Raw genomic sequence first — 19,095 nt, forward strand, 5'->3', positions numbered from 1 at the left:
TCTATCTATCTATCTATCTATCTATCTATCTATCTATCTATCTATCTATCTATTATTGTCCCAAGTTCAAGAATGGGTGGGTCTGTATCTGTAGATACCAGAAAAAGAAAACAAGAATAGGAGTTTGGAATTCAGTGTGATGGTTTCACAATTGTTCCTCATTTCCCCCCTTGGGATTGTTCAGTTTTGGCATAACAAATCTCTTTATGTTTGCAAAGGATTATCCATGGATCCTGCTTCTGGAGGAAAACTCAGACAAGGATTCAATAAATCTTCTAAAAAGGATTAACTCCTTGAGGCCAGGTAAGAACAAAGCCATATGTATCCAGGTGCAGCTGGTCATGTACAGGGCCTACTGAGTGAACCTCTGAGAGAAGGGCCTAGAGTGAGCAAGTCCTGAGAGGGACTGACAAAGTATTCCCTTGGAGCTGTTTGCTGAGCTTGTGGTTTCAAAAGACACCTAGAATTTTTTTATTTGTGGATTAAAGTGTGCAGGTAGTGTGCCTACGCATGCAGAAGCCAAAGGGCAGCTCCAGGTTTCATTCTTCAGGTACCAGGTGCCTCTCTCTCTCTTGCTTGTTGCCTGTAATGCAACAATTAACTAGGCCTATTTCTGCCTCTCTCTCTCTCCCTGAAATTATAAACAAACACACTTCACCATTCCTGGCTTTTTTTTTTTTTTTTTTAGACAGGGTTTCTCTGTGTAGCCTTGGCGTCCTGAACTCACAGTGATCAGCCTGCCTCTACCTCCCAGAGTGCTGGGATTACAGGCGTGTGCAACTGTGCCCGGCAGCTTTTTTTTTTTTTAAGCATGGGTTCTGAAAATTAAAATCATATCCTATACTTGCAAAGCAAGCACTATACCAAGCTATTTCTACAGTCCTGTTTATGTCTTGATTGTACAAGGAAAGAGAATACTTCTTTTTTACCTGGAAGCTATTGACTTTTCCATTTTTTACAAATACACTTTCCCTAAAAAGTACCTTGCGCTCACATCCATAGACTCCTACATCTCTGTCCTGCTGCTGTGCATGAATACATTGTAATTTAGGTTGAGAGACAAGGTATCTCATGGTAGAAAGGCTGGCACAGATAAACATGCTTCCCATGACTTGGAAATCTGAAGGCACAGGTTATCTAGAATTTTCCATGTGCAGCCTGTGGTAATGCTCCTGCCTTTTCTCTTTCTGTCCTCAGACTGGCTTCCAGAAGCCTGGCTTCTGAAGACTAGATGTTTGGTCACCCAGAAACACCACCACAGAAGGCCAGAAATGTCTGTCCTTATCTGGCATCTTTCAGAACAAGTGATGTTAGCTTTCAACTTTATTTACTCCTTTGACACTTTTTAAAAGTCATTAAATTTATCAGCCTAAATCATAATGTCTGCTTTAAAGATTCAAAGATTCAAAGATGCTTGAAGTGTCCTTAAGGCATTTAAGAATGACAATGTTTTTGATATTTATATATTTTTATGAGCTAGCCATTAGATAGCTACAGTTATCTGCTAGAAACATCGGGTTTTAACCCACTTCATTCTATGTAAAAACCATGACATCCCATTTTTTTTATATTTGTATCTATTAAACTATGATTCCTAATAATTCCTACTTTATTTTTTAATGCTATGATTTTTTTAGTTTCTTTAATGTGTTTGTTTAAATTGTATGCAGCATATATATGTACAACATGCATGTCTCATGTCCTGCAGAAGTCAGAAGAGAATGTCAGATCTCCTGGAACTGGAGTTACAGACATTTGTAATCATGTGGGTGCTGGGAACCAAACCCAGGTCTGCTCTAAGAGCAGCAAGCTCTCTTAATTTCCGGCTTATACCTCCAGCCCTCCATTCTTACATGTTCCTGTATACACCTAATAGAGTTGTCTACGATAGGTCAGTCCTCCAAACAGTCTATATGCCCCCTTGTATGCATGCGCATGCGCACACACACAAACACATTGTATATGTAGGCTGGAATCAAAGTTGTAGAGCTCTGGCTGCATCTGCCTCCCAAGCGCTGGGACTGAAGATGTATGCCATCATTTTGAGCCCCAGACTTTATTTCTTGAAGTACAGGAGGAAGGTTGAAAAAACTTTCTGTGTGAAAGAAGGCTTTAAGACAGTGGTTTTCAACCTTCCTAATGCTGTGACCCATTAACATAATTCCTCGTGTTGCCATGACTCCCAACCAGACAATTATTTTTGTTGCTACCTCACAATGTAATTTTGCTGTTATGGATCATAATGTAAATACCTATGTTTTCCAATGGTTGAGAGCAACTGCTCTAAGGGCTTTGTACCACATTCACCTATCACAGCCAAACCTGAAGCCTCCTATTCGTTTTTATCATCACTTTGTTTACACAGTTGTGTTGGGAGGTGAGTCAACTCTTCCTTCTCTTTGGAGTCTTAAGGGTCAGGAAACTTCCCTTTGTAGAACATTAAGTTCATACTTTTTAGTTCAAGAGCAGTTTCTTAGTCAGGGTCTTTAGTTGGGAAAGTTAAGCCACGTTCTTGGTCAACATTTCAGCAAAAGGGACTACTCCCACTGCCCTGCAGTACACTGAAATGCAAATGATCTAGACCTTAGGGACCAAATGCCATTGTTTCACTTACAGGAAAATCAAGTATTTTCTGCAACAGACCAAAGACCACAGTGGACTATGTAAAGGTATTTGTGAAAGTGTCTGTAAGCAGACCTTGGCTGAGGTTGGCTATTGTTTGGGGAGACTGCCTTTCCACCCAGAGGAAGGGGGGACTGTGGGAACTAAGATATCCCAGAAATAGTGACTTCAATCCCATGAGGTTATCTCACTGCCTCATTGTCCACTCTGGGTCAACTCTGGCTTACAAACCCTGGTCTCACGGTTGATCCCTTCGTGTAAGCTTCCACCTTGCTGTCACAGGCTTTAGCTCAGCCCCACCTGACAACATTTCTTCAATATACAAATGAACTCAAGGCTTCTCATTCTCTCACCACCCCCACAAACACAAACACACACACACACACGCACACACACACACGCACACACACACACACACCAAAACAAAACCTTGTCATATATCCAGGGGGTATAATGTTTTCTAACAGGTGTAAACACGTGTGAAACTGAATCCTGGTAGTACAGGAAACACCAACCTCTGGTGGCTAGACCTATGCATCAGAAATAAGTCATATGATATCATAAGACTCAGTGCTGAGAATGTGACGAAAGCGTATATGTTTTTCTTAATCATAATTTACTCAAAAGTTCTAATGGCTGCTGAAAAATACTTTCAGAAGAAGTAATGACCAGGAGGGGGCGTGAGGGAGCTGGGGAGGTTTTGTCTCTCAGTGGGAGTGTTGCACATGCTGATGCCGGGGTCGCTAAATGAAAAAACTCAAGTCGGGATGCTGGATGCTTAGCCTTTATTATATGTAGGGTATATATGTTGAGAAAGACAGTCTCAAAAAACGAAATACAGAGTCTTCAAAGATTGGGGTTTACACTTCTAAAATCGATTAACAAGATATCAAATGAGAGATTACAAACACAGTTACATTGCAAAATGCAATCCTCTTGGGATACAAACTAACAATGATTTAAACTGATCAAACTACAGCTACATTTTTCTTTTTATCGGTGATTACAAACAGTACTTCAGAACTTCAGCAGCTTAAGCAGCAGTTTAAGCTAAGCAAAGAAAAGTCTTATCTAATATACGTATTTTTTTAAAATTCCAGTACAGTTTCTTAAATTCCTGTTAAAAACATAATGAGTATTAGAGTCAGCAAGACTCTTTGACTGATGTCTCAATTATTTTGCTACTTAACTTGGTTACACAGAGATTTTTTTTTTCTGTCAGATATAATTGACAACCAGTTTTGTCTTTAAGATAAATGAAGTCATCACTCACATTGCAACACATCACATGAAAATATTGAAAACTACACTTACAATTCACTTTAAAAATGAAGAAATCAATAGCTTCACAAGCAAATTTTTTCTATCGAGCTACAAAGTAGACTACAAGAAGACTAACTAAACTATATCCAACCCTAAAGGTAGACAAGTCCCCTGAAGATAGACAAGTCCCTGAAAAGACACACACACAGCCTAGTTATAAATGCCACACAAAGATTACCCTCTTCTTTTAAAAACGCTTTCCAAATTGGAGAAATCCAAACTTTTCCATCATGTCCTTTCTAGGCAGTAACACACACAAAGGTACTTAGTTAACATCATCACAATTGCTTACAATTAAAGTCAACACAATAAACTATTTACAAAATAGCAGCTGACGTTTTGGATCTTGGTTTTGATTATATGATAATAATATGAGGATAATAATATGAGGATAATAATATAGGGATAATAATATGGAGATAATACGATAATACATGCAGTTCGATTGCAGAATACACACACGCTCACTAAATTTGGTACAAAGCGTGAATACTAATTATATTGGCACAATGCATGCAGTTAGAGAATTCTTTTTCTCAAGCTAGTCACGGCAAATAAGCTAAAGCCCCAATCCTGTTTTCCAAAGCTCCCCCCTCAAACTGTAACTGATGTTTCAAACTGTAACTGGTGTTTAAAACATCTTCCACAAGAAAAACACCCTCGTAAGGACCAGTTTATCTGAATGCATGATGAAAATGGGGCAGGATAGCAGTGTTGTTGCCAGCTGTGAAAACATGGGGCAGCGGGGGTAGTGGGAGCTGGCCCAGACTCATAGTGGCCACTGCTATTTGGGCGTCTTGTTGCTGTGGCTGTGGCTGTGGCAGCGGCTGTGGCTGCGGCGGCAGTGGTGGTGGCAGCGGCAGCGGCGGCTGGGGCTGCAGCTGGGGCTGCAGCTGAGGCTGGAGCTGCAGCTGAGGCTGGAGCTGCAGCTGAGGCTGGAGCTGCAGCTGGGGCTGGGGCTGCAGCTGCAGCTGAGGCTGGGGCTGCGGTTGCAGCTGGGGCTGCAGCTGAGGCTGCGGTTGCAGCTGGGGCTGCAGCTGAGGCTGCAGCAGAGGCTGGGGCTGCAGCTGCAACTGAGGCTGGGGTTGCAGCTGAGGCTGCAGCAGAGGCTGGGGCTGCAGCTGAGGCTGCAGCAGAGGCTGGGGCTGCAGCTGAGGCTGGGGCTGCAGCTGTATTGGTGGCTGCAGCTGTAATGGTGGCTGTAGCTGTATTGGTGGCTGCAGCTGGGGCTGGGGCTGCAGCTGCAGCTGAAACTGGGGTTGGGGCTGCAGCTGCAGCTGCAACTGAGGCTGGGGCTGTGGCTGCAGCTGCAGCTGAAACTGGGGCTGCGGCTGGGACAGCGGTGGCAGTGGTGGTGGTGGCAGCAGTGGTGGTGGCTGCTGCTGCTCCGCCAGACAAGTTATGCCATGGGGCAGTGGTTCTCCCAGCCCCACAGGGATGGTATTATTCACAAAACCATTCTGGGAGGTTGTTGAGGAGAGCTGCCAAAAACTCAACAGGGAGGAAATCTCCAGAGATGCAGGAAACGCTATGTTCACAGCATCTAACAGCAGCTCTTTGGGCAGGGTGACTTTCCCAATCCCCTCCTTAGCCATCTCAAAACAAGGGTTAAGCTTGAGAGGCGACAGAGGCTCTTGCAGAGGCAATTCCTCAAAGAAACTCATGTTGCAAAAGCCTTTGCCATCTGCTTTAATTGGCAGGCCTGCAAGTGGGGCATATGAGGTAGAAGCAGGACTATACTGATGATCCTGAAGGGTGGGAGGAGGAGAGGTGGGAACTACCCCAGGGTGCAGAGTAACAAGTGGCTCTGGCATTGGTGGCACAGGCTGCGGAGCCTGTTCTGGGGGAGCAAGCACTAGACCATGAACCTCAGGTGCCAAGCTACCTGCAAGCCCGTTCTGGGGGGACACTGCTAACTGGAAAGGTGGCATAGGTGCAGCCTTCAGCTGGAATGAGGGCGCAATGGTGTTAATGGTGCTCAGGTATTCTCCTGCCTGCATATTCTCTTGCATCAGCTCCTGTGAGTGTGTCTTCTTGGTATGGCGAGTAAGGTGGTCTTTGCGCCCAAATCTCTGGGCGCAAAACTGACACAGGAAGTCCTTGCATCCTGTGTGGACCACCAGGTGGCGACGCACATCCTTCCGGGTGTAGAAGCATCTCTCACAATGGTCGCACTGGTGTTTCTTCTCCCTGGTGGCCGCATTGTGGGCCTTTTCTTCCGCATGAGACTTGAGATGATCCAGCAGGACGTCGGTGCTCCCCAGCTCCAGGGTGCAGACCCCACAGGTGAGATCTCCACTGCTGGCCGAATGCAGAGCCACGTGCCTCTTGTAGCCCATCATGGTGTGGTACTTCTTGCCACAATCTTCACAAACGAAGCAGATCTTGTTGGGATCGTGGGTCTGAAGGTGGTTCTTCAGGTGATCCTTCCGGTTGAATGTCTTCTGACAGTGAGCACACTGGTGGGTCTTCTGAGGGGAGTGTGTGGCCATGTGTCTGGAAGTAGAAAGGGGAGGGGGGACAGTTTGCAATAGAATTATTTTATGAAGGAAGAAGAGCTACAGAGACAACACTGTCAAGATGTTACTCATTATTTTCTCTAGGTCTTAGTGACATTTTCACTTATAGACTGCTTTTCTGTATTTTCCTAATGCATACATTTTATTATTTAAAATGCCAAGAATTACTAAAAGCCAAATTCAACTTTATACCCATAAGGAATATTGACATATTGCATTTTCCTGCTACATACAAATCTTAAAATGTAATTAGGAAATATATTTTTCAGGAAGGGTTTAAATGGGTGTATGATACTCTAGAAATTTCTGAATTTCCCAGTTTGGCCCGATGTGCAGAGAACTCATCACTGCCACATTTAGTTGGTGTACCTAACACAGCTCTTGCTTTCTCTCTTGATTGAGGTTAGAACGTCAGTGACTCCTGGGAGCCTTAAAAAAAAAAAAGTATGCTTAATCTCAGAGAAAGTGTCTAACCAATTTCTGATTTTTCAAAAGTCTGCCATCCTTAAACTTGGGAAAGCTCTTTTAGTAATTAATAGTGCAGGTTCTGGGCTAGTACTTCCTCTAAAACACAACTTGTTAGGGCTCATGGCTGTCCTATCACCTTTAAGACAAATCTCAGCATCCTACCATCTCACTTCTCTCCAGTTCCTTAGAAGAGCATGGCCTTCCTGCTTTGGCCTACTTTCTTCATGGAACAAGTCATTTCTCCAGAACCACCCATCTTCAACAGTGCTTAAAGCAGCAATTCAACTTCCCATTGTATTTCTAATTAATTCTATTCACTATAATAACCTGTTTGTCCACTGTCTTTTCCCCTCCCCAGGTCTCCCATAGTACCCTGAGATGACCCCACAGAAGCCAGCATTCTGGTTTAAGTAAGGGAGCCTAGAAGCACAGAAAAGGAGTTTGATACTAACCAGGAAGCCCCTGACATAATCAGTGCACATGGTGGGCACTTGATAGCGTTACTATGACAACTAGAGAATGGCCTACAACAGAAGACATTTGAATTTTAAAATACAGAAGCCTTTTCAGTCTTATTTTAAACATCAACTTATATTACACTATCAGTAATAGTGATGTTCTTAAGGTCAGGAATGTAATTTATATCTTCCTGTTACCTCATTTAAGTGCCTTCCTTCAAAGTACTACAAGATGGGAAGCTAATGTAGTACTAAGACCACTCACTCAGATTGGAAACCAGGCTGCTAATTCTCTCACCTCTGCATTTATATGCGAGTCATCAGCAAGCTGAAGATTGAATGAACATTTTGTGAAGGTTAGACGCAAGCAACATCAAGAGAAGTATACTGACAGCGCTCACTGTCAATCAGACTACAGTCTGACTGTAGTTTGTCATTGCTGGGGCATTATTAAAATCCACTGTAGTCAGAATATACATCTTCGGTGCCACTTACCTCATAGTAGACAGTACCTAATTGACACTAGAAAAATAATTCACATTATATGCCAACTCTCTCTTAAAGGACTCATCTGAAAATTGCTGCCTTGGTATATCGTGGACTCTCTGAAAGCCTGAGAAAATGTACATGCACAAGGTCTGGATACACAAGTGAAACCCCACTTATTCAGGTGTCACTATAATCAGGGGATTACTAGATAGTGGAGGTATGGCTTTAAAGAGGCCCTAAAAGGCTAAAATGTACCCATACCCTGCCTTTTTCCCTTCAGTGAGAGTCCTGAAGGCTTGAAGAGACACTTAAAGGTCCAAGTAAAAATGCACACCTTCCTAAAGCCTCTCACCTCATCAATTTATATTTAGAGACGAAGGCTTTGCCACATTCAGCCTTCGAGCACTTGAATGGCCGATCCCTGGAGTGCGAATAATTGTGGATGGTGAACTTCTCCAGGGTGAGGAAAGACTTGCCACATGATTGACAGCGGAACGGAGCCATGGCCTTTGCTTTTCACACTTTCTTTTTCAGATGTGCTGACCAAATGCTGTGCCATTTAAGCACAGACAGAAAGAAGGTGGGAAATCACTACAGCTGGACTCCAGAAAAGGGTAGTGTAGGAAGAGATCCAGGGCAGGAAAGGGATCCAGTAGTAGGGCGTCTGGATGGCCTTCTGTGGAGAGAGGAGGAACAGTTTTCTCACATCAGCTATTGGAAAACCGTGTCACCACCAGCACCCCACCCCCACTACATTGGAGCCACTGACCCACAATCAGTATGTTCCTTTAAAAGACTCAAATGGGCTCAGCTCCCCATTCTCCCTCCTTGCTTCCTGCAGCAGCTGATGAGACACTCCCTCCTAATGACGACTGCTAGTTTCATAGTGTCCAGGTCATCAGCTTTGTGCTCTCAGGTCAGTGTGAGACTCAGTTGACGGCTTCAAGGGGACAAAAGCAAGCCTCCCTGTAGGTGCTGCAGTGAGCTATTGGCTCTCAGTGACCACCCCTTATTCAAACCACCAGCTTTTCCTCTCCATGCACTGCTGGCATAAGAGAAGTTGCTTACAACACCTGTTTAAACTCTCAGAGGAGAAGAAATCATTTGTATACATCTCGGCGAATTTGTTTGTTAGATCACTATGCACAAGGCCTGACACAAACAGAGTGTGTGGAAAGAGAATCTGGTTGTGGTGAAGAGGGGAAACATTCCTGTGGAAACGAGACTGATGACTCCAAGAGCTGGGGCCATCTCTCTAGAAAATCACTCCACATCCCTCAGCTACCTGTGTCTTAGCTTAGCCTAGGAAATGATGCCTCTTCCAGCTCATCTTGTGGCCAGTCCCAGTCCTTATCACCCTTACATCTCTGTCACTGTCACAGAACCCCTGGACTTTTTTTTCCTGGCCATGAGATAAATGGCCTGGTGTGCCTAAGAGCATCATGAACAATGCAGTAGACCATAGCTCATCTTGGGAGATTGCTAACTCTCCATGTGTCAATACTTTTTAAAGAAGATTAGAGTACACGTTGAAGATCCCAAATCTGAAAAACCACAGTGCTCCAACCACTGAAAATGTCTGAATGTTGACCTGATAGCACTGGTGGAAATTTTCATACCTGACTGAATATGACAAGTCAGAGTCAAAACACCAACACCTTGAAACCTCACACTCTGGTATAAAACGGGTATGAAACTGAAACGTGACTGAATTCCACGCTTAGGCTCAAGTCCTACCCACAGGATATCTCACTCTGTTATATGTAAATATTTGAAGAGCCATATTGAGAGCTGAAACACTTCTCTCCCAAGCACTGCAGATAAGGGATGCCCAGCCTGTGATAGGCTCATGCTAGATGCACAGGCCAGCCTTTAGGGCAAGTCTTTAAAGCTCAGCTTGCCTGTAGCCTTTCAGCTATTGCTCTAAGTCTTTAGAGTTCCATCTATTGTTAAACATTAATTTTTACTTCGCTAAGGCACCTTCAGCTCAGAAGCCTCAGTGACACGTGAGCACTGGCTGAACCACCTTTAACTATAGCAACACAGAGAACGTGCACGTATTATTACAAGAACCTTGTGTTTCTCATTTCCTGCTCCACAGCTTTAGTGTCGGGGCAGAGGTCACTGTGTGGGGGAGATGCTTCTTGTTGCCCTGTTCTGTTGGCTTGAAGCCTGTCAAGCTGACTTCTGTGCTTAGGCCTAAAGGCTTGGCACTAGTCTGAGGCAGGAACATAATGGTGTCCTCAGCCAGTACCTTGACAGCAAGGCTTTATGATGGCTTTGATTCCAGAGACACAGACAGCCTTAGCCTTCCATCAGGAAGTGTGACTTTATTTTTGATTGTTAGAGACAGAGTCTCATTTTTTAGAAAGTCCACTCTGTGGAAAGCTTGTGCTGCCCAGGCCTCACGATCTTTCCCACTCTCACGCAGCACAGATCTGGCCGTAGTACTGGGCCAGCTACAAGACACATTCATTCAGTTGAAATTGCTTGATGTTCTTTCCCGGTCGGTTTTTGTTTTTGTTTTTAAGACTAAAACATACATGGATTATAAAATGTGAAATGCTTCCTTTCCTCACTGCCTTCATAGCTGAAATAGCACTGAGCACTCATCACTTTGGATGAGCCAGTGGGAAAGGTTCTGCAGTCCCATCACCCACTTGCCAATTCCAGGCACACAGACTTTTTTCAATTAATCTAAGGAAATTTATTCCCCTCAACTCTGGCTTTAAGAGATGGACAGTATGCCCAACAGAACTTTCTGTGATGGGAATGTGATAGAAACAATGGCTACCCCAGACTATAAGCATGCTACTGGCAAATTGCAATTATCTTAAGTTAGACTTAAACAGCCACAGGCAGCTAGTGGCTAACATAGCAGTGACACAGGCAGACTCTTAAGATTGCCTGTGGAGAGATGACGGGAAGTGTGGGCTTTTCTCTCACGTGACTATGCTACTGATTAACCCTCAGGTGTTTTGCTGAAACACAGGGATTTAGTTCAACTATTTTATTAACACAGAGGGAGGGGATGAGGTTCCCCAGTTCATACTCCTGCTCTACCCTGAATTCCAGCTTCTTGGTTTACATAATCATATAATATATGTAAACGGGCTATTGGGGACAATCAACCAAACAAAATGACTTATAATCTTTCCATTTCTGATTGTACTGAAACAAACCCCAAAGTATACAGTATATATGGAACAAGAACTGTGTGTCATGGTGCAGCTAATAGCTCCTAACCATTGAACTATGCACATGACAGAGCAGTGGTGTGTGGCGTCTACCTATGTGTATGCCACCAATTATGCATTGTGGAAGGAACCAGCATGGAGCAGACAGGCATAGAAAGAAGACAAGAAGTGACAAAAAGAACAGCTGCACTCTTAGTTTATCTGCAGATGAATGAGGGACCGTATCAACACACCATGTATACAACAGAAAACAGTATTTCTCTGCTTTTAAAGTTGTCCCTTGACAGTATAGTTTGTCAGTCCCATTCTCTAGTCACTTCTTCCCTAGATTCCAAATACCAACAGTCCTGGACTTCATCCACGCCATTTTCCCTGTGCCTTCTCAGACTGGGTGCAATCACAGCATACAAGGCTATGGTTTACTTAAGAGTGCAGCAGGTTTCCTTCAACTTCAAGTTCCCTGGACAGAAAAAGCCCTCTCAAGACAGAAGTCTCTCAAACACCTTGTGCTCAGCTTATGCACTTTAAGAACAGCCTGTTCCAAAACTTTATCCTGTTGATTTGTACATTGTGTCAAGCACACCCAGCCTAACACAAAAAGCAGAATTCACCCTTGAGCTAATAAGCTGCACCACTGTGAACACTCAATTTCTTTGGAAAGTCTTTAGAGATTCCAGTTCAATATTTTATATACATGGGAACTTGGAATGCCAATGTTTACACTGCTTTCATGACAAAATCACAAACTTCCACAAAAATTCTGTGCAACAAGGAAACCTCAGCTATTGGAAAAAAGCTGGTCATGTCTCTCAGCCAGCCCTCACCTAATTCGTACTAGGTATACTGATAATTCTATTCTTCAGTTCAAACTTGATGTGCTTAGAATAGACTGTCTACTATATAGCAAACCAACAACAATTACAAGAGAGCTGAAAGCTATGGTCCTGAAGAGTCCGTCTGCCTGCGTCTTGACATACTGATTCCATTTGAATCTTACACATAGTACTACTATTTCAACACCTGTCGCCCTGGAAAGATAGTAAGTCTTCCCCCCAAAACATCTCAGGACTTAATTTTCAGTCCCCCTGATTCCAAAAACACCGAGTGAGCGATACAGATCTGTAAGTGACCAAAGAAGGCCTGAGCCATCTGCTCCATTCTGCTCACGCTGGTTATTTGAGGGGTAAGAGGGGGTCAGGCTGGAATAAGAACATATATATACATATGTATGTGTATATATACAACAGCCAGGAAGACTGTAGTCCCTGGGGGTTAGGGGTATGCAACAGTGGATCAGGAGGTCAGAGCACAGATGGAGACCCAGGACTTCCCCAGTTCTTCATAACACAATCATATAATGGGGAACAACTGTTTTACAGCATTCTCAAAATAAACCAGGACTTCTGTCTCCTGTTTCCATTGTCCCCAGTAATACAAAGTGAGGCCCATATCTGAGGAAATGAGATTTCCATTTTAGTCTTCCAAGATGGAGACTCTAAGTTGGTTGGTTGTTTTGATTTATTTCTGGCCAGTACTGCTACATGGAGTTTAAATGTTCTGATCCACAATTTCTCACTCATGTTCTCGAGACTTGGGACTGTTTTCATGTGTAAAGGCTAATTTTAAAAGGCCCTTTAACAAGGTTGGGTTTTTTGTTTGTTTGCTTGCTCGCTTGCTTCCTCTTGTATTCACAAATTATAAGGGAGCCATTTGTCAAACAGGAATAGCAAAAAATATTTTTTATTTCTGGCTTCAGGGTACTTTTCTCAGTTCATTGAAGGACTGAATATCAAGTCTCTCTTGGCAAATTAGAAACACATCAATCAGCAGGAGCAGTGGAAGCCCCGAACTGTCCTACCTCTTCCTGCCTATCGTTTATTCTGTGTACTCATTACATTGTGGGGTATAGAGCCTGAGCAAGGACCATGTTGGAAGAGCTAGGTCTCTCATGGCACATGCCTTGAAGAGAGCACACGAGGCTCCTAGGAAGCTTTTACGGTGGTCATTGCTAGTTTACCAGCTCTAAGACACGAAGCCCATGGCAGGCTCATGAGGTCTCTGTGATTTCTATGTAAAATTAGCATGTGTAGTGGAGTCCTCATGGAGAAAGGAGTCACAATTTTCTTAACATTTTTAAGGGGTCCTAAGTTCAAACAGGTTTAAAGGGCCTTCCCTGAGGTGAGAAATGAGAGAAAAACCTTCCGAGTGCTATCATTCCATGCAAATGTTTTTACATGTTTACAATTTGCTAATTCATGTGCTACATATTTTGTGCCTACGCTTCATCAGAATAAAATGCAAAGTTTTAGAATAACATAGTTTTGTTTTGTTTTGTTTGGAGAATTCAGTAGTAAACAATCTGTACAAATTGATTTCAAGTATGTGTACAGGTGATAATTTAATAGGTACTATCCTGGAAGGCAGGCTGTCCACCAATCACAGGGGTTCATTTGTTGGCATATTTAAGTCTTCTGTTAAATATATGAGACTAAGATATTATCATTAATCCCCTGACATTTGAGCTGACATATCACTTCGAAGACATTTGCCTGCAATGAACTCATAAGTTGGCTCCACAAGGCCTGTCACCCAGCCATGTCTGCAGACCTCTCTCCCATGGTGGCTCAAAGGAATCAAGGCCAAAGATCAGCCTGCTGGGCTCTTTCCTTTGCGTGCTACATTCTCTTGTAGCAACTGTGTTTTCTTCCAAGCCTGGAATGCCGAGAGTCCCCTGTCTGCTAGGCAAACCCGTTTCCCTGTCTCTTCCAGTTGAAGGAATGAGGTGCCCCTTCCACACTGTGGGTTCACTCAGGTTCGCAGACATCTCCACCTGCATCTGTCTGGAACTCTTACCCCAGTTCACACACACTGGTGGGAACCCCTGACTACAGTGCCCCATCACCACCCCTGGGGAAGGTCTCCCTATAGCTGGCTGAAAAATCAGATTTGCTGCCTCTGGGTTCCTTTCAACTGTCAGGAATTGTTTAGCTGGTGACTAAAGCTCTTACTTTCTTAATAATGAGGCCCATATTAAGAAAGCCAAAGTAACATTTTTTAATCTAATATTTAAAGGTAATATGGAGAAAGCAGTCTAAGTGATTAAACCAAGCTTCAGGACACCAGATATGTACGCGACCCATACATTTTTAAAAGGGACGAGTGCTTTCTGTTCACAGTGTGAACACAGTGGAGTTTGAGATGTGGACTGATTCAGGAAAGTTACTCTCTACTCCTGAAACTCCACCAATGTCAAGGACAAGTGAGTCCACAAGGGTCCAATTGAGTTGCTGGGCAGCGAGGCCTGTGTTGATACCCCCCATCCTTAAGTATACAAGGCTTCTTATAGTTTTGTTTTGTTTTGTTTTATGACCCTCTACTCACGTCTACTCGTAATAAGGTCTAAGAGAAAGTAGCTGGAGGGACCAGAGATAGAGAGAGACCATTTAGGTTTCTATCCTGCATCTAAAGACAGAACGGGAAGGAGGGGAGAACAGGCTTCAGTGATGCTTTGTTAGCAGGCTTCTCAGGTTAGTGCCTAGACTAGTAAAAACAGCACATGGTGCCAGTAAAGAAACCCTAAGGTCCAGAGGAATACTCCAGCAAAGAATAGGAGTTAATCTTTCTGGTTTAGGTCTGGAGGTTTTTCAAATGGTGCCCGGGACGCCAAGGTGACTAAGTACTAAGTTGCTGGCATCCTCTGCCATACTATGGCTCCAGGAAAAGTGGGTGCTATGAGGACCAAGGCTTATGTGGCAACTTTAGAAATGACTCAACTCTCTATGGGTGGTCTGAGATCCTGTCAGAAAGCTCATCACAAAAGCAACCTTGATGATGCTTCTCCCCCAGGTAGGCTGATGAAGTTCATTAACCCTGGGGCACAGAGAAGTTTGTTTTCCTTAAGGCAGGCTGCAACTAGACTCTGTCTTCCCCTTTGATATCTATTCAGGGCTGTAGAAGGAGAGGGAAGCAGACATGTGGGGGCCTGAAATTCCCAGTGCCCCAAAGACAGAAGCCTCTGCCCATAAATTCCCTGGCTTCCTCCTGGGGAAGACAATGAGGGGTGGGCTATAATGAGAAAACAGAGCAAATGAGAATTAAGTCTTATTTACAAAATCTTGGTAAAATGCACCTAAGTAACTTACTTGTGCATAGTAGAAGTATAAAGGAGACCCAAACGGCTTAAAAATGACCATCTGTGGCTGCCTCATCCACTAGCAAAGAGTAGACTTTTCACAGATGGAATTTCTTTGCTACAGTTTATTTAGCTCTCACACACTAATCGTGGATTTGAATTTGTACACATGTATATGTGTGTGTATATATATGCAGGTTAAGCAACCAGAAAGTGGATCATGAAAGGAAAAAAAAAAGAGATGAGGAAGGGAAGAGAGAGAGAATATAATGGAATACAAATGAGGTGAGAAGCAAAAGGAGGGGCTACTGGATTGGGGAGAACCAGCAGGAGGGAGAAGGGAATGGGGGGGGATGGAGAGGGGACACTAGTAAGAACAAAAGTATGCACAAAAATGTCACAATGCCTACTTTATGTGCTACCTTTACAAACTAATCAAGTTTTTATTTGGTGGCCTGAAGATACTATCAGCCCACACTAATCACCGACTTTATACACAGGAAGGGAGAAAGGAAGAGGAGGGAACAATAGGTAAAGAATGTCCACAAAACCATCTCAGCTGTAATGAGAAGTATATAAACCTTAAAGTACCACAAAGGAAGGAGCCACACCACTCCAGATGCTTCTGGTAGGCAGGGTGTAAGGCTTATCACCACACACAAGCACCCTCTTCTAATGTCTGTAGCCTCCCTCCCCCAACACCACCATCAACCCCCTTCTCTTCCCATTGAGTAAATTCAGGGGATGAGGTGACTCCATTTTCATAGCCCTGTGAGGGAGGCGGAATGGGAGAAAGCAAGAAAAGAGCTATCTTTACAGACCCTTGCTTCTCCACTCCCCATCACACACTGAATTCTTAAATAGAACATTCGGGGGGGGGGGGAAGACAAATGTCTCAAGAGAGCCCAGCAGACAGAAACACAAGTGTTGAGTCCCAGACTGGTTTTGAACCTAGGATAGGTCATCTTTGTTTTAAGTCGACGGTTTCTTGATGGAGACTAGGCAGCCTGGTATGCAATAAGCAGCCCAACAGTCCAGACCCCCACAGCCCCCCCCCCAAAAAAAGCCTTTGGTATTAACAGCAGATCCTCAACTGTCCAAGTCAGGGGTGGAGACTATTCTTTTGTGACAAATGAGAACACATCCCCTCCACCCTCCCTATAAATCCCTGTCAACTGGCCTTTTAGACCTTTGTAGAGTCATGCTTCTATATCTGATAGCTGATCTCCTCCCTGTGACTCTAAGCATGGCTAACCAGAACACCAATTAGCAGCATGGCCTGTTGTCCCAACAAAACCATACTTCTGGGACAAAAAAAAAAAAAAAAAAAAAGGCCTGGGTTCTTTCTAGGAAGTGAAAGGGTACAGGTTAATATTGAGAAAAACAAAAGCAATCTGAGTTACAATGACAAGGGGAAACTAGATCCATGAGTTAAGACTCTCCGGAAGAGATATACAATCTATACTGTCCAGAAGGGATTACTCAAGACTTGGGTGGGTCGTGCAGCCTCATATAGTGGTTTCTCTGCATAAACAGGAAAGGACCAAGAGTGTGGACACCCATGTATCTGCAGGAAGGTCTGGGTGACGTGAAGGTATAAATTTTGCTGCTCTAAGTTCTGACAGTCTCTGAGGAGGCTGTTGAGATGCTAGGTGAACAAAACAAGGAGCTGTGTGTTATAGATGAAGAACAGCAGAGGGACAGGAGGGAAGAGTGATGTGGAGCCATAGTTCAGCCTGCCTGGATGCATGGGGAGAGGAAAGGTATGGAGGGAAAGTCTAGATGAGAGGCTCTTTAAGCATAGGAAAGCAGACTTGTCACATAGGGAGTGGAGGTCAGGGCCAGGCAGCAGTGGACTGCCTAACTGAGAGGCCATCAGTCATTGCTCTCTCTTGCATGACTATCTGAAAGGAACAGAAAATGTGAGGCCTTGCTCAGAAGCTCCTAATGAGTTTTTCCGCACAAGATTGAGTCCAGGAACTTATACACTATTATTTAAAAAACCAAGCAACAAACAAACAAACAAACTTGTCAATGGATGGCTATCCAGAACTTAGAATCTGTGATATGAAAAAGCGAACTTTCTGTATCTGCCAAGAAAACTGTTCATGTAGAAAGATAAATGTGAAGTGTAAAAGTATTTAATCATTGAGCCTTTACAGTTCTGAGTCTTTTTTTTTTCCTTAATGCTGGTAAACATTTTATTGGGTTTGTGCTTTGAAAGAAAGTGACAGTAAAGAAAGAAGGCAACATTTCTAAGCATCTGCATGGGCTTCTCTGAAAGGGGGAAAGGAATGTTAGGGACTGGGGAAGAAAGCTTGAGAGGAACACTAACTAGGCAGGCCTCCTCTTTTTCTTAACCTTGTGTGTCTTTCCTCCCCCATTCACAGCTTTAGGTCTTTGTCTGTGTAACAGACCATCACAATCATGCTCAGTCCAACGGGAGACAGGGAGGAATGTGAACTCGCTAAGTAGCTGCCCCTGCAATCCACATGTGTGGTCCCTCCCCCAACACAGCAGGCTCCATCTGCCCTTCTGAGCCCAGAGCCTCCTACAGGACAGGCACCTTGCTCAGTAAAGCCAGCTTCCCACTGAGGCACGCGCGCGCGCGTGCACACACACACACACAACACACACACACACACACACACACACACACACACACACACACGAGTCTACAGCCTCCTCCAGGCCTCTCTCTGCCTCCCCCACTTTGGTACACATCCTGCTTGGGCCTGTCCCCTTGAGCCCCTTAAGACAGATGTCTACTGCCAGGTTAGCCCTTTCCTTTCCTCAGCCTGTGGGCTCTCACCCGAAGCCTGGGCGACATATTCCAGAGCTCCTTGGTTATCATACACTCTGTCCTCTAAAGTCATGTCCACTATAAATGGAAGACGAGAGTCAAGATTCCTCTTCTCTAGCCTCCCCAGACTAATTACAACTCCCTGGAGGCTTGATCCATTCTTGGCAGATAATGCTGACCCTCTTGGTATGAATTTCAATTTCTTGGTTAATTAATCAAACTGTCATTTAGTAACAGTTGTCTTTCCATAGAAATCAAAATAATACTTAAAGCAATACTGTAGTATTTTGGTTGAGCTCATATAAAGCCTTCTCACGGTATTCAGTTCACTTCTTACTCATAGTTCCACCATAAAGATAGAGAGGCATCAGTGACTTCATTTGATAATCAATGAATTAAATTTCACTATCCTTACTAGTGGGCTACTGTGCTGAGAACATGCCTGGTACCTGGTGTCTGGAAAGGAGTAACTTCCTGCAGTAGTACAGAGGAGCTCTAGCTGTCATTAGCTAAGCCCCGTGCCCTTCTATTTCTATCCAGGCAAGCTGCCTGGCTAAGCAGAGACCAATAGTTTTTACCACTGTTTCCAGATCAATCCCAAAATGGGCAGAGGGTTCCCTGGCGAAGCTAAGTGCAGCAGCCTCTATGGGTTTATAGCTCATCCTCTTCCACAAGGGAAGAACACCTTGACATATGTTCAAATATATAGGTCTGTCATCAGAGGCAGCCTACAGTTTTTTGAACTGTTATGAACTGACAGCAGATAATGCCACAGACATGCAAGGTATGGTTGGGGCTGCAGACAGGGTAAAGAAGCTGGAAGAGGAGACTTGGAAAGTTGCTAATTGCATCAACAGAGTCGCTAAGATGTAGAGTATATTCATGCTTTTACAAAAGAATCCTAAAGTGTTTTATCGTTTAAGAGGAAAATGGGGGAGAAATGCATGTGGGCGGGCTCTACTACAATTTTCCTGAAGTACCTTGGACCTCTATCACATTCTTGCATCCCTGAGTTTGCCATGTGCTTCTAAGCAACTTAGTTTTTTGAGACGATGTATCCCTAGCTGTCTTGGAACTCCCAAAT

General features: G+C 43.9%; 2 protein-coding genes across 3 annotated transcripts in view; one reads left to right on the plus strand and one right to left on the minus strand.

Moving 5' to 3' along the window:
• Zc2hc1b (zinc finger C2HC-type containing 1B) overlaps positions 1-289 on the plus strand; it is a 62,306-nt gene extending 62,017 nt beyond the window's left edge. Inside the window, exon 7 of the mRNA XM_055627732.1 lies at positions 219-289. Within this exon, the coding sequence (XP_055483707.1) occupies positions 219-289 (71 nt within the window). The remainder of the gene's footprint in view (positions 1-218) is intronic.
• A 3,108-nt stretch (positions 290-3,397) lies between these two features.
• The window catches only part of Plagl1 (PLAG1 like zinc finger 1), a 42,850-nt gene continuing 27,152 nt past the window's right edge, over positions 3,398-19,095 (minus strand). For both annotated transcript variants that reach the window (XM_055627740.1, XM_055627739.1), the window contains exons 4-5: positions 8,232-8,555; positions 3,398-6,441 (exon numbers count right to left, since the gene is read on the minus strand). In XM_055627740.1, the coding sequence (XP_055483715.1) occupies positions 4,620-6,441; positions 8,232-8,383 (1,974 nt within the window). In that variant the 5' untranslated portion in view covers positions 8,384-8,555 and the 3' untranslated portion in view covers positions 3,398-4,619. The remainder of the gene's footprint in view (positions 6,442-8,231; positions 8,556-19,095) is intronic.

The sequence above is a fragment of the Psammomys obesus genome, unplaced genomic scaffold (assembly GCF_907164565.1).
Source record: "Psammomys obesus unplaced genomic scaffold, mPsaObe1.curated_primary_1811, whole genome shotgun sequence".
In the NCBI taxonomy this organism is placed as follows: domain Eukaryota; kingdom Metazoa; phylum Chordata; class Mammalia; order Rodentia; family Muridae; genus Psammomys; species Psammomys obesus.